The sequence below is a fragment of the Moschus berezovskii genome, chromosome 28, assembly GCF_049115385.1.
Source record: "Moschus berezovskii isolate FMDL1 chromosome 28, NW_MosBer_1.0, whole genome shotgun sequence".
NCBI classification, from domain to species: Eukaryota; Metazoa; Chordata; class Mammalia; order Artiodactyla; family Moschidae; genus Moschus; species Moschus berezovskii.
The window spans coordinates 29,588,062-29,605,985 of NC_142487.1; the positions used below are offsets into that span (position 1 = coordinate 29,588,062).

Sequence of the window (17,924 nt, forward strand, 5' to 3'; positions counted from 1 at the left end):
ATTCAATGGGTTTATGGGAAAACAGAATTCGAGAGAGGCAGGACTCTGGGTTCGAGCATCTTTGTAGCCAGAGCACTAGCAGAAATAATGTTGGATACCCCAGGAGATAACCTGGACAGTCTACTGGTTGCATCTTTGTAACCAGAGCACTAGCAGAAATAATACTGGAGACCTCAGGAGATAACCTGGACAGTCTGCTGGCCGCTTCCTCTGTCTGGAAGTTGAGTCACCTTAGGGAATATTAAAAATGCACAATTATGTAACAGTAGACATGTTGACTTGTGGGCGTTGAGACTGAGTTTGCTGTGGGCTTTTCCCTCTGTTTTTGAAAGTTACAGTTCCACTCCCAAGATTCTGGCTCCCCTTGCCTAGAGTAAATCCTTGTGGACCAATGCTGACTTACGTACCATGCTGACCTAATTCCCCTCTATGTGAGCTGTTGTTTAGTTGCTAAGTCATGTCTGATTGTGACCCCCGGGACTGTAGCCTGCCAGTCCAAGCTCCTCTGTCCCTGGGATTTCTGGGCAAGAATACTGGAGTGGCTTGCCATTTCCTTCTCCAGGGGATCTTCCTGACCCAGGGATCAAACCCATGTCTCCAGCATCTCCTGCCCTGGCAGGTGGGTTTTTCACTATAGCGCCTCCTCGGAAGGCCCGTATATGGGTTAATTCGTATTAATGAAACGCACTGTAGCAGAACAGACTGTTGGGCTTCCCAGGTGGCACTGCTGCTGCTGCTGCTAAGTCACAGAGTTGTGTCCGACTCTGTGTGACCCCATAGACGGAAGCCCACCAGGCTCCCCCGTCCCTGGGATTCTCCAGGCAAGAATGCTGGAGTGGGTTGCCATTTCCTTCTCCAATGTGTGAAAGTGGAAAGTGAAAAGTGAAAGTGAAGTCGCTCAGTCATGTCCGACCCTTAGCGACCCCACGGACTGCAGCCTACCAGGCTCCTCCATCCATGGGATTTTCTAGGCAATAGTACTGGAGTGGCTTGCCATTGCGAGACGCGGGTTCGATCCCTGGGTCGGGAAGATCCCCTGGAGGAGGAAATGGCAACCCACTCGAGTGTTCTTGCCTGGAGAATCCCATGGGCAGAGGAGCCATGGGCTACCGTCCATGAGGTAGCAAAGAGTCGGACATGACTGAAAGCAGTGCTGCGCCAGCTAGACTGTGGTTCGTTTTCTTAAGTACTTCTCTTCTAATACTGTTTGTTTATTTATTTAGCAGAATTCCCTACTGGACTCACCTGGTGGTCCAGAGGTTGGGAATCTGTTTGCTAACGCAGGGGACACGAGTTGGACCCCTGGCCTGGGAAGATCCCACGTGCTGGGGAGCGGCTGTGCCCTAAGCTGGAGCTCCTGAGCCCGTGCTCCACAGCACGAGGAGCCCCCTTGCTGCAGCTGCAGGGCATCCCCTGCGCACAGCAGCTGAGTTTCCATATTTGTGACAGTGCAGAGAGATGATTCTTCTTACATTTGTTTTTCAGAGATAGTATAATGACACCCTGCCTAACCAGAAGTGAACCATTCGGAAGCCCACACGACTTCGATTATTAAATACAGAAGTCAAGGAGGACCTCTGAGTGGAGGAAAAGACTTACCACAAAGTTTAGTCCTTTACTTTGAAGAAGGGTAGAAAACTAGCTTTCAGCCTTTTGCTTTAGGATCGATTGTAAAGTAAGGTAATAAATTAGAAGTTCTTTATATACTCATTACTGTCAGTCATTGGAAAAGAAGAGCCAAAGAACTGTGGTAATGCTGAAGCTTGGAGGTATTTTTAGACAGGAGCAGATAGCTCTTCTAGTCCATTGGTCCCACAGGATTCTCTGAATTTCTGAATATAGTAATGAGAATCCAAACCTTAAAGAAAATACGTTAAACATACTTTTATAATCTGTGAGAGTGAATGGTAGGTGTTTGAGAGAGTTAAACTTAACTGTGTGGCACTTCGTTCCAGTCAGCGTGAGTCACAGAGACTGCATTCACTCTTGAACCTAAAAGAGAGAAACAACTAAAAACCAGGTGAAGTGTATGAATGGGCTCTCAGACTCTGGGCATCAGGCGGCACAGGACACAAAGCCCCTACCACACGCGCAACAGATCAAAACAGGCCTACAGAGGCGCCCTCTTACTGGTGCTGGGAGAGCGTTCCGGCTTCAGTTGCAAGGCGGAGGAACCCGGGCAGAAGCCGGTGTTGACCCTGCGTTCAGGAGACAGCTGAGAGTCCACTGAGGCTACGTAGTTTGAGTATAAAGAGTAAGGTGCTGGAGGGAAAAGAGCCGCTCAGAGAGTCCTGGAGACGTGCAGGGAGTCGCCACTGAGCCTTCAGTTTCGTGCTGATCCGTCGTGTGTGAGGAGGAAACTGTGAGGCTGGGGCTGAAAACCCCTAAAGAAGAGAGGGACGGACCCGGACGCTCGCTCAGGGCCAGGTCCCGTGAGAACCTTATAGTGTAGAAGGGGTCAGTTAACAGTACTGCTTGCTAATACTGTCATTATAAATTTAGACTTAAGGTGGCTTGGGTCTAATGTGACAAATCCCAGAAAGCAAGCCTTGAAAGAACCAAATTTTTTCCAACTAACTTAACTGTGTCCGAGAACAAAACTCCATCATATTCATAAAGATACAAGAATATCCAGTTTTCAACAAAATAAAATTCATAATGACTAGCTTACACAGTGATCAAGTGTGCAAAGAAGCAGGAAAATATGACCCATAAGAGAAAAACAATAAAATAAAGCTGACACAGAAATGATACAGATGATAGAATTAGTTGACAGGTACATTTAAGCAGCCATTGTAATTATGTTTCATATATTCATGAAGAAAGCAGAATTAGGAGTGACATAGGAGATACATACATGTCTTTTGTGTGTTTGTGTGTGTATATAAGTATGTGTGCCCACATATACCCGAATCGGACTTAGAGGTGAAACGTACACTGGACACAATTCAGTTCAGCTCAGTCGTGTCCGACTCTCCGCGACCCCATGAATCATAGCACACCAGGCCTCCCTGTCCATCACCAACCCCCAGAGTACACTCAAACTCATGTCCACAGAGTCGGTGATGCCATCCAGCCATCTCATTCTCTGTCGTCCCCTTCTCCTCCCGCCCCCAATCCTTTCCAGCATCAGAGTCTTTTCCAGTGAGTCAGCTCGTCGCATGAGGTAGCCAAAGTATTGCAGTTTCAGCTTTAGCATCAGTCCTTCCAATGAACACCCAGGATTGATCTCCTTTAGAATGGACTGGTTGGATCTCCTTGCAGTCCAAGGGACTCTCAAGAGTCTTCTCCAACACAATTAACAGTAGATTAAACACTGCAAAAGAAAAGACTGGTGAACCCGAAACCACAGCTTGCCAGAATTTGTGGAATGCAGTTAAAGCAGTACTTAGACGGAAGTTTATAGCATTTAAATGTGTATATTGAGAAAGGGGAAAGTGACCTCAGCTTCCACATTAAGAAAATAGAAAATAAGTAAAAATTAATCCTCAAATTAGTAAGAGAAACAAGAATCATAAGAACAGAAATAAATGAAACCGCCAACAGAAAAACAAGAGAAGGAAACCGAACCGGGCTCTTTGTGGCGTTTGATAAAATTGGTGATGGAATCCGACTGATAAGAGTTTCTGTCTCCTAGACTGATGGAAGTAAAAACAAAAATAAACAAATGGGGCCTAATTAATCACAAAAGCTTTTGCACGGTGAAGGAAACCAGAGACAAAGCAAAATGGCAACCTGCAGAATGGGAGAAAATATTTGCAAACAGTGTGGACTGAAAGGGATTAATTTCCAAAATTTACGCACAGCTTATACAGCTCAGTATGGGCAGCAGACCTGACTCGTCGTTTCTCCAAAGACACGCAAATGGCCAGCAGACATGTGAGGGAATGCTGAGCATCAGGAACTGGTGGAAAGGCGTAAAGCAGAGCTGCAGTGAGAGTCGCCTCACTCCGGCCAGAGTGGCCATCGTCAGAAACCCCACAGGCAGTAAATGATGCAAAGGTTGTGGAGGAGAAGATCTCCGACACTGTGGATGGGAGTGTAAATTGATGGAGCCGCTAAGGAGAATAGTATGGCGGTTCTTTAAAAAACTAAAAATAGCATTACCATGGACTCCTGCAAGCCCACTCCCAGGCATATATCCAGAGAAAACCATAATTTGAAAAGATACACGCACTCCAGTGTTCATTGCGGAACTGCTTATAATAGCCAAGACAGGTAAGCAACCCAGATGTCCATCAACAGATGAGTAAAGAAGATGTGGTGTATATATATACACACATACCGGTAGAGTGTTGCTCAGCCGTAAAACGAATGAGATAATGCCATTTGCAGTCACCTGAATGGACCTAAAGATTATCAGACTAAGATGAGTAGGCCAGGCAGAGAAGGACAATATCAGGATGTTGCTTATATGTCATATCTTAAAACAAATATAAATGAACTTATTTACAGAAGAGGGGGAAAAAAGTCATGTTACCAATATCAGGAATGAGAGAGGTGATAATTACAAATTTTTATTAATATTAGAAGTATAATAAGGAACTATTGTGGACAACTTTATGTCAACTATATGAAAAATGAAATGAGCAAGCCTTTAAAAGGTCAGACTACCAAAGTTAACTCAAGAATAACTAGATATTGGAATAGCATAGTCCAAACTCTAGTATAAAGTTGAAATTGAAGTTAAATACCCGCTGCTTGCAAAAAAGCAAAAAACAAACACCAGAAAAAATAAGACGCCAGGTCCAGAAGTCTACACTGAGAAATTCTATCACTGTTGCGGTGATCAGTGCGCTCATTTTTTAGCTCATTTATAGGGGTCTGTATGTCAGATTGCCATGTGCCAAGTGGTCAGAGAGGAGAAGGATGTTTGCAGTCACTCTGCTGTGGTCAGCTTTCTCTCTCGGCATGAGACACTTGTTCTCGCTGGCCATCTTTCCTCTCAGATCACGCAAGAGATGCCTTAAATCTGTAGGATATTTCTACAGGAGGAGTTGTGACAATGGATCCAACTTTAAACTGATGGACATGGGTTCCTTGTGTGATGTGACTATTTATTAGAGCATAGGACGATCTGAATGCCCGTGTTTGAGGAGTGTCAGAATTGACAGGGCTGAGATTATTTCTGGCGTCACAGATTGAGGAAGGTCTGCCCTGGGCTGACCGCCAGGCTGTTGGCTCCTCTCCCCTCTCGCGTCCCCAGAGCCCGGGTGACACGCAGCCTCCTTCCGAGGGCGTCTCTGCGCTGGGAGCACCTGACGGGAGCGCAGTCAGCACGGGTGTTTAAATGCAGAGCAGATGAGACGGCTTTGATTCACACTGGGGTGATCAGGGCTTTCCTGGGGCAGGCTAACCTTGTTAGGTCCCAGGACTACTCAGGCCCCTGGGGAAGTTTTCTAACGGGGGAGGAAAAAGCCCGTCTCTGTTGATAGCCCTTACTTTTCTCTTATGTACCGCTTCTGGCCTTAGGCCTCTCTATCGGGGACTTTCTAGTCCTCTCTGTTTGCTCTGGGGCTTTTTTTAGGATTTTTGTGGAGCTGGAGAATTGAAGGACTGCTCCTTATGTGCTGCTGTCATCTTTTTCTTCAGTGTAATTACTCACAGGTCTATATACTTGAGACAGGTTAGGAAGGGTCCTTGAATCCACACTCAGATGTGGCTGAACAAAATTCCTGCTTCTTTGTATTTGTGTGTGTGTGTCAGTATTTAGAACAGATCCCTTGTTAGAGAATGTTAGTGTATTACAGTCGTGGAAATCGGATTTGGGAAACCCAGTGGCCTGTTGTCTGTTATTTTCAGCCTTGCACGTGCCTTTCCGTTTCTTCTGAATCTCTTCTGTCCCCCTTGTCTTGAAGAGGTGACTGTAACGTAGAAACGGGCACTGGGGCTGGGCACCTGGGCGTCTTTCTCTCTGAGGATCAGTGGACTTAGCACATCGGGGCAAGCGGGTGGCTGTGGTCAGACCCAGCACGGGCAGGCTCTGTCAAGTCACATCGAGCTTGAAGTCTCCTGGGCTTCCTGTCCCGTTGTGGGAATGCTAGCACTGGGTAGACGGGCGACTCAGGGGAGCTCTCCACAGAGCATGTGAGCTGTGTAGCTGTTCACTAGGCCAGAGCTCAAAAAACTGAACCCCTTTTAGACTTCATTCTCACCTAATGCCAGGAAATTCATGTAGTGTACAGTATTTAATTTATAAAGCACTCTGATATACTGGCAGAAAGAGGAAGTGAAATTCAAACCTGCTGGTTTTGTTATTTGCAAACATTTCTGCCTACAGGTATGTATTCAGCTCAGTCGCTCAGTTGTGTCTGACTCTTTATGACCCCATGGACTGTAGCACACCAGGCTTCCCTGTCCATCACTAACTCCCAGAGCTAGTTTTAAGTAAACTCATGTCTGTCGAGTTGGTGATGCCATCCAACCATCTCATCCTCTGTCGTCCCCTTCTCCTCCTGCCATCAATCTTTCCCAGCATCAAGGTCTTTTCCAATGAGTCAGTTCTTCGCATCAGGTGGCCAGAGTATTGGAGCTTCAGCTTCGGCATCAGTCCTTTCAGTGAACACTCAGGACTGCTTTCCTTTAGGATGGACTGGGTGGATCTCCTTGCAGTCCAAGAGACTTTCAAGAGAATTCTCCAACACCACAGTTCAAAAGCATCAATTCTTTGGTGCTCAGCTTTCTTTATAGTCCAACTCTCACATCCATACATGATTGTTGGAAAAACCACAGCCTTGACTAGACAGACCTTTGTTGGCAAAGTAATGTCTCTGTTTTTTAATATGTCATCTAGGTTAGTCATAACTTTTCCTCTAAGGAGCAAGCATCTTTTAATTTCATGGCTGCAGTCACCATCTGCAGTGATTTTGGAGCCCAAAAAAATAAAGTCTGTCACTGTTTCCACTGTTTCCCCATCTATTTTCCATGAAGTGATGGGACCAGATGCCATGATCTTAGTTTTCTGAATGTTGAGTTTTAAGCCAAGTTTTTCACTCTCCTCTTGCACTTTCATCAAGAGGCTCTTTAGTTCTTCTTCACTTTCTGCCATAAGGGTGGTGTCATCTGCATATCTGAGGTTATTGATATTTCTCCTGGCAATCTTGATTCCAGCTTGTGCTTCCTCCAGCCCAGCATTTCTCATGATGTACTCTGCATATAAGTTAAATAAGCAGGGTGACAATATACAACCTTGATGTACTCCTTTTCCTATTTGGAACCAATCTGTTTTTCCATGTCCAGTTCTAATGGTTGGCTTCTTAACCTGCTTACAGATTTCTCAGGAGGCAGGTCAGGTGATGTGGTATCCCCATCTCTTGAAGAATTTTCCACAGTTTGTTGTGATCCACACAGTCAGAGGCTTTGGCGTAGTCAGTAAAGCAGAAGTGGATGTTTTTCTGGAACTCCCTTGCTTTTTCGATGATCCAGTGGATGTTGGTAATTTGATCTGTGGTTCCTCTGCCTTTTCTAAAACCAGCTTGAACATCTGGAAGTGCATGGTTAACGTTGAAGTGCATGGTTAGTGTTGAAACCTGGCTTGGAGAATTTTGAGCATTACTTTGCTAGTGTGTGAGATGAGTGCAATTGTGTAGTAGTTTGAGCATTCTTTGGCATTGTCTTTCTTTGGGATTGGAATGAAAATTGACCTTTTCCAGTCCTGTGGCAACTGTTAAGTTTTCCAAATTTGCTGGCATATTGAATGCAGTGCTTTCACAGCATCATCTTTTAGGATTTGAAATAGCTCGGGGGGCTGGGCGGGGATTGGCTGGAGGGGCTGTAATTCAGCGGTTTCTGGAGCTGCTGCGGCGTAGACGGGGAGGGGGAGCCTGGGGTTCCGACGTCGCCGCTGAGGGAGAGAGCCCGAACCGGATCCCTGACGAGCACCCCAACTCCGCGCTCTCCCCACTTCTGCCAAGGGAGACTCCACGGCCTGAGGGAGCCCCGCGGCCCGCACCCCGGCGCAAGCGCAGCCTCGGCCAGTCGGGCCTGAGCCCGAGCAGCAGTTCTGACCCCTGATTCCAGCAGAATGGCCCAATGGAATCAGCTCCAGCAGCTGGACACACGGTACTTGGAGCAGCTCCATCAGCTATACAGTGACAGCTTCCCCATGGAGCTGCGGCAGTTTCTGGCCCCTTGGATCGAAAGTCAAGATTGGGCATATGCGGCCAGCAAAGAATCACATGCGACTTTGGTGTTTCATAATCTCTTGGGAGAAATTGACCAGCAGTATAGCCGCTTCCTGCAAGAGTCCAATGTTCTCTATCAGCACAATTTGAGAAGAATCAAGCAGTTCCTTCAGAGCAGATACCTTGAGAAACCAATGGAGATTGCCCGAATTGTGGCCCGTTGCCTGTGGGAAGAGTCCCGCCTCCTCCAGACTGCAGCTACTGCAGCCCAGCAAGGGGGCCAGGCCAACCACCCCACCGCCGCCGTGGTGACAGAGAAGCAGCAGATGCTGGAGCAGCACCTGCAGGACGTCCGCAAGCGCGTCCAGGATCTAGAACAGAAGATGAAAGTGGTAGAGAATCTCCAGGATGATTTCGATTTCAACTATAAAACCCTCAAGAGTCAAGGAGACATGCAAGATCTGAATGGAAACAACCAGTCAGTGACCAGGCAGAAGATGCAACAGCTCGAACAGATGCTTACTGCCCTGGACCAGATGCGGCGCAGCATCGTGAGTGAACTGGCGGGGCTTTTGTCAGCGATGGAATATGTGCAGAAAACTCTCACGGATGAAGAATTGGCCGACTGGAAGAGGCGACAACAGATTGCTTGCATTGGAGGCCCTCCCAACATCTGTCTAGATCGGCTAGAAAACTGGATAACCTCGTTAGCCGAATCTCAGCTTCAGACCCGCCAACAAATTAAGAAACTGGAGGAGCTGCAGCAGAAGGTTAGCTACAAAGGGGACCCCATTGTACAGCACAGGCCAATGCTGGAGGAGAGAATCGTGGAGCTGTTTAGAAACTTAATGAAAAGTGCCTTCGTGGTGGAGCGGCAGCCCTGCATGCCTATGCATCCTGACCGGCCATTAGTCATCAAGACCGGTGTCCAGTTCACAACTAAAGTCAGATTGCTGGTTAAATTCCCTGAGCTAAATTATCAACTTAAAATTAAAGTGTGCATTGACAAAGACTCCGGCGACGTTGCAGCTCTCAGAGGGTCCCGGAAATTTAACATTCTGGGCACAAACACAAAAGTGATGAACATGGAAGAGTCTAACAATGGCAGCCTCTCAGCGGAGTTCAAACACTTGACCCTGAGAGAGCAGAGATGCGGTAATGGGGGCCGAGCCAATTGCGACGCCTCCCTGATTGTGACTGAGGAGCTGCACCTGATCACCTTTGAGACTGAGGTGTATCACCAAGGCCTCAAGATCGACCTGGAGACCCACTCCTTGCCAGTGGTGGTGATCTCCAACATCTGTCAGATGCCCAACGCCTGGGCATCCATCCTATGGTACAACATGCTGACCAACAACCCCAAGAACGTGAACTTTTTCACCAAACCCCCGATCGGAACGTGGGATCAAGTGGCTGAGGTGCTGAGCTGGCAGTTCTCCTCTACCACCAAGCGCGGGCTGAGCATCGAGCAGTTGACAACGCTGGCGGAGAAACTCTTAGGACCTGGTGTGAACTATTCAGGGTGTCAGATCACATGGGCTAAATTTTGCAAAGAAAACATGGCTGGCAAGGGCTTCTCCTTCTGGGTCTGGCTGGACAACATCATTGACCTGGTGAAAAAGTACATCCTGGCCCTTTGGAACGAAGGGTATATAATGGGCTTCATCAGCAAGGAGAGGGAACGGGCCATCTTGAGCACTAAGCCCCCAGGCACCTTCCTGCTGAGATTCAGTGAAAGCAGCAAAGAAGGAGGAGTCACCTTCACCTGGGTGGAGAAGGACATTAGCGGTAAGACCCAGATCCAGTCAGTGGAATCTTACACCAAGCAGCAGCTGAACAACATGTCATTTGCCGAAATCATCATGGGCTATAAGATCATGGATGCCACCAATATCCTGGTGTCTCCACTGGTCTATCTCTACCCCGACATTCCGAAGGAGGAGGCGTTTGGAAAGTACTGTCGGCCGGAGAGCCAGGAGCACCCCGAGGCTGACCCAGGTAGTGCTGCCCCGTACCTGAAGACCAAGTTCATCTGTGTGACACCAACGACCTGCAGCAATACCATTGACCTGCCGATGTCCCCCCGCACTTTAGATTCATTGATGCAGTTTGGAAATAATGGTGAAGCTGCTGAACCCTCAGCAGGAGGGCAGTTTGAGTCCCTCACGTTCGACATGGAGCTGACCTCAGAGTGCGCTACCTCCCCCATGTGAGGAGCCGAGGACGGAAGCTGCAGCGAGAGATGACGGATGTACCAACCCATGTTCCACCAGCCCTTACACAGCCCAAGCCCAGATCAACTCAGCTCCCAACTTTGTGGTTCCAGATTTTTTTTTTTTTTTCATCTCTCACTTTAGCTATCTCTGAGCAATCTGGGCACTTTTTTAAAATAGAGAAATGAATGAATGTGGGTGATACGCTTTTATCTACGTGCAAATAAGAATACGCGCTCCACGACTGTGATCAGGGGATGTGGAAGGGGCGGTGAGAGGGAGAAAGAGGAAACATTCTTTCTTGCCCTCCTCCCACGCCCCCCGGCCCCTTTCTCAGCAGCTGTTGTCGTTGTGAGTCAAGTGCCTCCTGGTGCCAGCGGCATTCTTCTGCCTGTTCTGTAAGTTGATGCCACCAGCTGCCTCTCGCCGCATCCTCCCGGCACCACACTTTCAACCTTGCTAACGTCCACATAGATGCTAGGACTTTCAAAGCCCCGTGGTTTCTTTTTAATCTTAAGTAATTTTTTTTTAAGGGCAAAAGACACTGAGTGTATTGGCATAGCTTCCTCTGTATTTAAGAAAACTCAGTTAATTTCCTCCTTGGTGCTTCAGGTATTCAGCTTTCTTCAGGCCGATAATTTATATAACCCCTGATATGAATTTTAGATCCAACCCTTAAAAGATATCTGAAGATGCCTTTGGTTTGAAATAGGAAGGTTGAAGGAGACCCTAAATATTTTAGACTTTTTTTTTTTTAAATAAAGTTTTTATTTCCCCCTAATAAAAAAAATGAAATAGCTCAACTGGAATTCTATCACCTCCACTAGCTTTGTTCTTAGTGATGCTTCCTAAGGTCCATTTGACTTCACATTCCAGGATGTCTGGCTCTAGGAGAGTGATCACACCATTGTGATTATCTGGGTCATGAAGATCTTTTTTTGTATAGTTCTGTGTATTCTTGTCACCTCTTCTTAATATCTTCTGCCTCTGTGAGGTCCATACCGTTTCTGTCCTTTATTGTGCCCATCTTTACATGGAATGTTCCCTTGGTATCTCTTAATTCTCTTGAAGAGATCGGTAGTCTTTCCTGTTGTGTTGTTTTCCTCTATTTGTTTGCATTGATCACTGAGGAAGACTTATCTCTCCTTTTTATTCTTTGGAACTCTGAATTCAAATGGGTATATCTTTCCTTTTCTCCTTTGCCTCTTTTCGCAGCTATTTGTAAGGCCTTCTCAGACAATCATTTTGCCTTTTTCCATTTCTTTTTCTTGGGGATGGTCTTGATCCCTGTCTCCTGTACAGTATTGGGAACCTCTGTCCGTAGTTCTTCAGGCACTCTGTGAGATCTAATCCTTTCAATCTATTTCTCACTTCCACTGTACAGTCATAAGGGATTTGATTTAGGTCATACCTGAATGGTCTAGTGGTTTTCCCTACTTTCTTCAATTTAAGTCTGAATTTGGCAATAAGGAGTTCATGATCTGAGCCACAGTCAGCTCCTGGTCTTGTTTTTGCTGACTGTGTAGAGCTTCTCCACCTTTGGCTGCAAAGAATGTAATCAATCTGATTTCGGTGCTGACTGTCTGGTGATGTCCACGTGTAGCGTCTTCTCCTGTGTTGTTGGGAGAGGGTGTTTGCTGTGACCAGTGCGTCTCTTGGCAGAACTCTGTCAGCCTTCCCTGCTTCATTCCGTGCTCCGAGGCGAAGTTGCCCGTTCCTCCAGGTGTGTGTTGGGAGGGGCCAGACAGCTGTTGGGTTTTCTTGATACCTGTCTGACAGTGCTGCTCTTCCTTTCTCCTTCTCCAGTAGATACTTGACATCCGCCAAAACCACTTGGCATTTACGTGAATATTAAGTTTTAATATTCATAAGAATACAGTTTCTCTTGAATCTGTTTCTTCTGCTCGCCCTTGGCAACTACAGCAACCTTCCAACTAAAGAAGACACTCCTGGCTTGGGACCTGTTCAGGGGCACGTGCCCCCAGCAGTTTGTGAGCGTGGCCTTCGGCTCTCTTTGATAAATAGTCAGCGTCTAGTACTGAGAACTATTTTCCTTCTCGTTTATACAAGTCGGTCCCTTAGTAGTCCAGTGACTCTCCCACTCAGTGGATGGGACTTGTCTGAGTGTCACCCTTCCACATGTGTCCCATCTGGGAGGTGAGGCGTCTTCAGATCGGCCCCGTTGTCCGTCTGTGCCTCAGCGCAGCTTTGTCCATCTTCCTCCCTGACTTACCGGCACCGCAGCACAGCGCCCTTCTTAGACTGGCATTAATTATCTTTGAGGACTCAGCTATGTTTAGAGAGTAGTATTTTCTTACCGGAAAAGTCATTCATTTTAATCTCCGTGATAGTCAATGTACATTGAATATCTGTAGGAGAAAGAATATTAGGGTGATCACATTAAAACTGATTAGTTTCATTAAATGCCAGCTCTTGAATGTTATCTTTCTGTATCAGTCTATATAATATTTTCTTCTTCGTATACTTAAGTCTCATTCATTAAAATCTTGAAGTCATTTATTTTTTAAATATAAAGTGAAATTGTGAAGGAAAGAGCAGAAAACAAAATTTGGGTTTACAGCAGATGAGTTTAAATGGCTTTTTCCCTAGGATTTTAAGGAAAAAGTTCTTCACTTATATTAAAAAGAACATGTGGATGTAGATATAGTAGTTCTTATCATGGTTGTATTACTGATGGTTTCAGATTCTCTTAATTGTAAATTAGATCATCAGTTATCATTTAGATGGTTTTAGTATAATTCTTTTCTGTTGTCCAGGTAGTTTATCTGATATGCTGATGAGTAGCAAAACACCCATTTCTTTAAGACTAAACTGTTTGCTTGTGCTTGTTGTAGGCAAACCTCACAGTACCGGTAGCTCTGAGCGGATTCAGCTCTCAGGAATGTACAATGTTCGTAAAGGCAAGATGCACTTGCCAGTGAACCGATGGACCAGACGCCAAGTCATCCTGTGTGGGACCTGCCTGATCGTGTCGTCTGTGAAAGACAGCGTGGCCGGAAAGATGCACGTGCTGCCGCTCATTGGTGGTAAAGTAAGTTGAAAACAAACCAGATGCCGGCAGATTTTCCAGCCTCCTAAGGAGCTTTGCTTTGAGCCGTTCCTGTAGTAAAAGGGGTGGGTGGTTTTTGACTCAACATCTTCCTCTGTCAGTGGGCATTTTGGGTTGCTGGGGTTTTGGAATATATCATTGCCATTGGCTCACTTGAGGCCTTGGTGATGTTTGCGTCGTTAGTATATGTATCTTGGGGCTTCCCTGATGGCTCAGACCGTAAAGGATCTGCCGGCAGTACGGAAGACCCAGGTTCAATCCCTGGGTCAGAAAGATCCCCTGGAGAAGCGTGCTTATCAAAGGTTAGACTCTTCAGCAGGAATCTCTGATTCTGCTTTGCCTTGCCTCTCTGCTTGTGTTTTGTGACCAGTGGGGTTAGCATGTTTAGTTTATCACTATAGCTAGTCATGATTTTTGAACCTGAAATAAGATACTTCCAACATACTGACTACTTTCTTTTGGACATGTTAGCTATTTTATTTCTATCATTTACAAAACAGAAAGAAAGAGGTTGCATTGGAAGATGTTCTATTCTTGTCTTTGCCAGATTTATTTATAAACCCCAAGCATTGGTAAGAGTATCATTACCATAATTATATGTCAGTATTTCCTTATTTTTAAATGATATGACAACCTGTTAATAAAGGGAAAGGCAAATCTGGATGAAAACACAGGTGTTTGGAAATCAGGACCATATTAAGAATTGTTTTCTTGGGCTTCCGTGGTGACTGACTGGTAGAGAATCTGGCTGCCAATGCAAAAGACATGGGTTCAATCCTAGGTCCAGGAAGATCCCAGATGCCACAGAGCCGCTCGGCCCGTGAGCCTGTGCTCCAGAGGCGCAACTGGTGAAGCCTACGAGCTCAGAGCCTGTTCCCACGAGAGGCGCCGGGTGGGGAGGAGCCCGGGTGCTGCAGCGAGGAGCAGCCCCCGCTCTCCACACGCAGCAGACAGACTTGGCACAGCCGAAAATAAAAATAAAATAATAAATAATTTTTAAAAAAGCAATAAATTTTTTTTATTACCATTTTCCCCCTGAACAGGCATGGGAAAGGAAGCAGGACATGGAAATTAAAAAGAGAGGAATATAAACTAATTTACTTTGTTCAGGTAGTTTTTTTTAATTGGCAGACGTTTGATTTGTTGATTCTAGGGATTTGAAATCAAGAGGGAGAGAAAAGACCAGATGTGTGAGTAGTGTTTGCTCGCCTGTGAGGTAGCAACTTCGTCCCTAAGTTTAACTTGTTCTTTCCTTAGGCATCAGCGGCCCGTGTCAGTTTTCCCCCTCTGCTATTATCTGCTCTAGTCTTAGTTCTAATACTTGATTGTTAAAAAATAGATTGGGCTAGTCTGTGAGGTATGTTTAGGTCTGTTTCATTTGTCTATTTGGAAACTTTGGCTTCTTGACTTCTGTCTGAGCATTGAATTAGTGACAGTTGACTACTGAAGGTCTTGTTCTTTGGATGGATGAGTTACTGAAAACCTAGTCATCATAATTACTTCCATAACTCATCATTAAAAATGCATGTTTAACGTTTGATGCCCTGATAGGTCAGCAGTCTATTTCTTACTTCTCTATGCTATTGGGCATTTGCAGAGCCAAATTTAATGTAACTATTTATTTAATACCCTCTATAGGGAGCCACTTTGCTTGGCATCCCAGAAATACCAAGATGGGTAAGTCACCATCTCTGCCTTTGAATAGCTTATAGTTACTACCTGGAAGTGAAGGATGGACACCTCAATATGTGCTCCACAGAGGTGCAAGAACGTAGTGTGGGAGATGGTGGGAGGGGAGAGTCCGGCTTGTGGGGTGAATCAGGGGGCTTGTGATGAAGGAGGTAGCAGATATGGTACAACTCGAAGAGTGAAAAGTCTCTTGCCATCTGAGGTCAGAAGGATGATTGTGCTCTGAGAAGCAGCCACAGGAAAGCAGTGGTGTTCAGGTAAGGTCAGAGGATCCAGTTGTAATTAGCATTTTCATTCAGAGCTAGAGGCTTGTTCTGTTTCCCAGGCCTGTTACTGGATGCACTTCTTCCATTGAGTGAACTGAAAGTTAATAGCTTCTTTTTCTCACAGACAAACCTTGTAAAACCTGTTTTGTGCTACGCCTTTAAAAATAATGGAGTATGTTGAAAAATTTGAGTCTTTTAAAACCTGTTCACCAAGTTAGGAAAGAGTAACTCGCTCTTTGCCGTCTGAGTTTCCTTTAATCTGTGTTCCTTTTCTCCTTCTGTTCTGTTGTTAAAAACCTGAGAGAGTGGAAGGGATATTCGTTTTGTTTAATTCATATAAGAGCTAGAAATGCGGTGTGAGATAGATGGGTCATAACCTAGCTGTAATTGCTGTAATAGTGAAACTTGACGCAATACTTGAGCATGATCATCAGTTTACATTTTCAAATGTAGAATTCAAATATGAAGTTAAATAAAACTTTATTAAAGCCTCGTTGTTGAAAAACAGTTAATAAGTAAGTTTTTGTTCACTGTGCAATTACTGTATTTAATTTCTCCTTTAAAATTTAACATAAAATTTAGACGACTTATTTAAACTAATCCTTGAGGTAGTGTCTGTCAAGTCACAAAGCAGAATAAGTTGAGTGACGGTAGCTTATGACTCAGTTTAGAAACCCCAGCAGCATTGATACCAGTGTTTCTGCTGGAGTTCTCCTTTTACCTGTCACACCGCCTCCTCCTAACCTGGAGAAATCCACTGTCCTAGGATAGGTATTCTTTATTCTCTTACTTTTTTGAAATAAATTTTATCATATGACTTTGTTTTGACCCTATAAAACTGGAATCACCCTGTTTGTAGTTTCCTGTGGTGGAATTTTTCACTCAATCCATGTCTCATAGTAAAAGAGTCCATGCTGCTTGCTGAATATCGTTTTCATTTCTCCATAATGTTACACTCTGTAAGGGTTCCAGGTTTCCAGAATTTCTCGTTATTTTCCTGTTGATGGACATTTGTTATGAAAAATTCTCCTGAGATAGTCTTATTTTGATATGCCTCTTGGTATACAAGTAGTTTTTCTAGAGCAGCAGTTCTTAACTCTTGTTTCTGTGCCTGAAGGGACGTTTGGTGATATGTACAAGCGTTTTGATTGTCAAATGAATGGATAGTCAGTTGACATAAACTTAGTTATGCTGTGGTAACAAAACACCTAGATCTCAATGCCTAACAGTTATTTCTCACTCACATTATTTGTCAAGTGTGGGTTGGCGGAGATTTGTTTTTCAAACAATTATGTAGGGACTCAGCCTGATGGAGGCCCTGTCTCTTACAATATTGTAACATGTGACTTCCTTTGCTGCTTAGGCAGGGGAAGAGGTAACTGTGGAGTCATTCGCTGGCTCTTGTTGTAGAAGTGACACATGGAGCTTCTGCCCCTGGCTCATTGACCAGAACTAGTCGCGTGAGTCCCCCTGAATTGCAAAGATTCTGGGAAAAGCAGATGGTGTGCTTGGTTAATACTAGTATCTTTGCTGCAAGGGGACTGTAGGCATTTAAAGCGCAGGGACTCAGAGTGAAATGTCACAGAAATATTAGACAGTCCTGCGAAGTGTACACACAAACTGTTCAGCCCAAACTTTCTGTGCTGCCTACCTTGAGAAATACTGCAGTCGCTGGGCTACAGGGCATATATGCACGTTTACTCTTACAAGGTGATATCCAGGTGTTTTCGAAGGTGTTTGCACATTTCATACTCACATTGGTGTACAAGTGTTCCTGTTTCTCTCCATCATCACCACACTTTATTAAGGTGTGACTGGTACACAACATACTGTCCATTTTGATAGCAAAAACATGCTCCGTTGTACCCTTCTGTCCTGCTTTTCTGCTCACTCCTACCCATTCCCAAAAAGCAGACTGATTTCTGTCAATACAGATTAGTTTAAATAGCATTTTCTAAAAATTATATTTTCTTTTTGGTGTATAGAAATATGGTTGATTTTTGACTGTTAATCTTATATCCAGTCACCTTACTAATATTTTTTCTAAAGTCTGTGGATTTTTTCATGTTTGCTGTGTAGCTGATCATTTCATATTCAGATCACGGCAGTTTTCTTGCTTCCTCGGTATGTCTATTTGTCTTATTGGAACGGCCAGCACTCTAGTACAGTGTTGGGCAGAAAAGGTGAGAGAGTGATGCCACATCGTTAGCATGACCTGCGCCTTAGGTAATACCCTTTGTTGGCAGAAGTGAGTTATCTGTGTTCTTAGTTTGATAAGGAGTTTTTATTATGAATGATGAATGGGTGAAGAACGTTACCAGAAGCTTTTTCTGCACCTGTGGGGGTGACCTTATGACTTTCTTTTTTAATCTGTTAAAGTGATTATTGATTTTATAGTTCCAATAACATTAAACCATCTTTCCTGAGGTAAATCCAACATTTGTTCTTGATATATTTTTTTCCGTATTGCTGAATTCTGATGCAACATTTTGTTCAAGATAAGTGTTCATGACTAAGGTTGGCCTTTAATTTTCCTTTCTGTTATTGGTCTGATCTGTTTTGG

The 17,924-nt window shown here is 44.8% G+C and overlaps 1 protein-coding gene and 1 pseudogene across 2 annotated transcripts in view; both read left to right on the forward strand.

The window, feature by feature from the left end:
* PHLPP1 (PH domain and leucine rich repeat protein phosphatase 1) overlaps positions 1-17,924 on the forward strand; it is a 223,934-nt gene that overhangs the window by 100,684 nt on the left and 105,326 nt on the right. For both annotated transcript variants that reach the window (XM_088833391.1, XM_055417492.2), the window contains exon 2: positions 13,192-13,388. In XM_088833391.1, the coding sequence (XP_088689517.1) occupies positions 13,192-13,388 (197 nt within the window). The remainder of the gene's footprint in view (positions 1-13,191; positions 13,389-17,924) is intronic.
* On the forward strand, positions 7,773-11,131 carry LOC129549901 (signal transducer and activator of transcription 3 pseudogene; annotated as a pseudogene).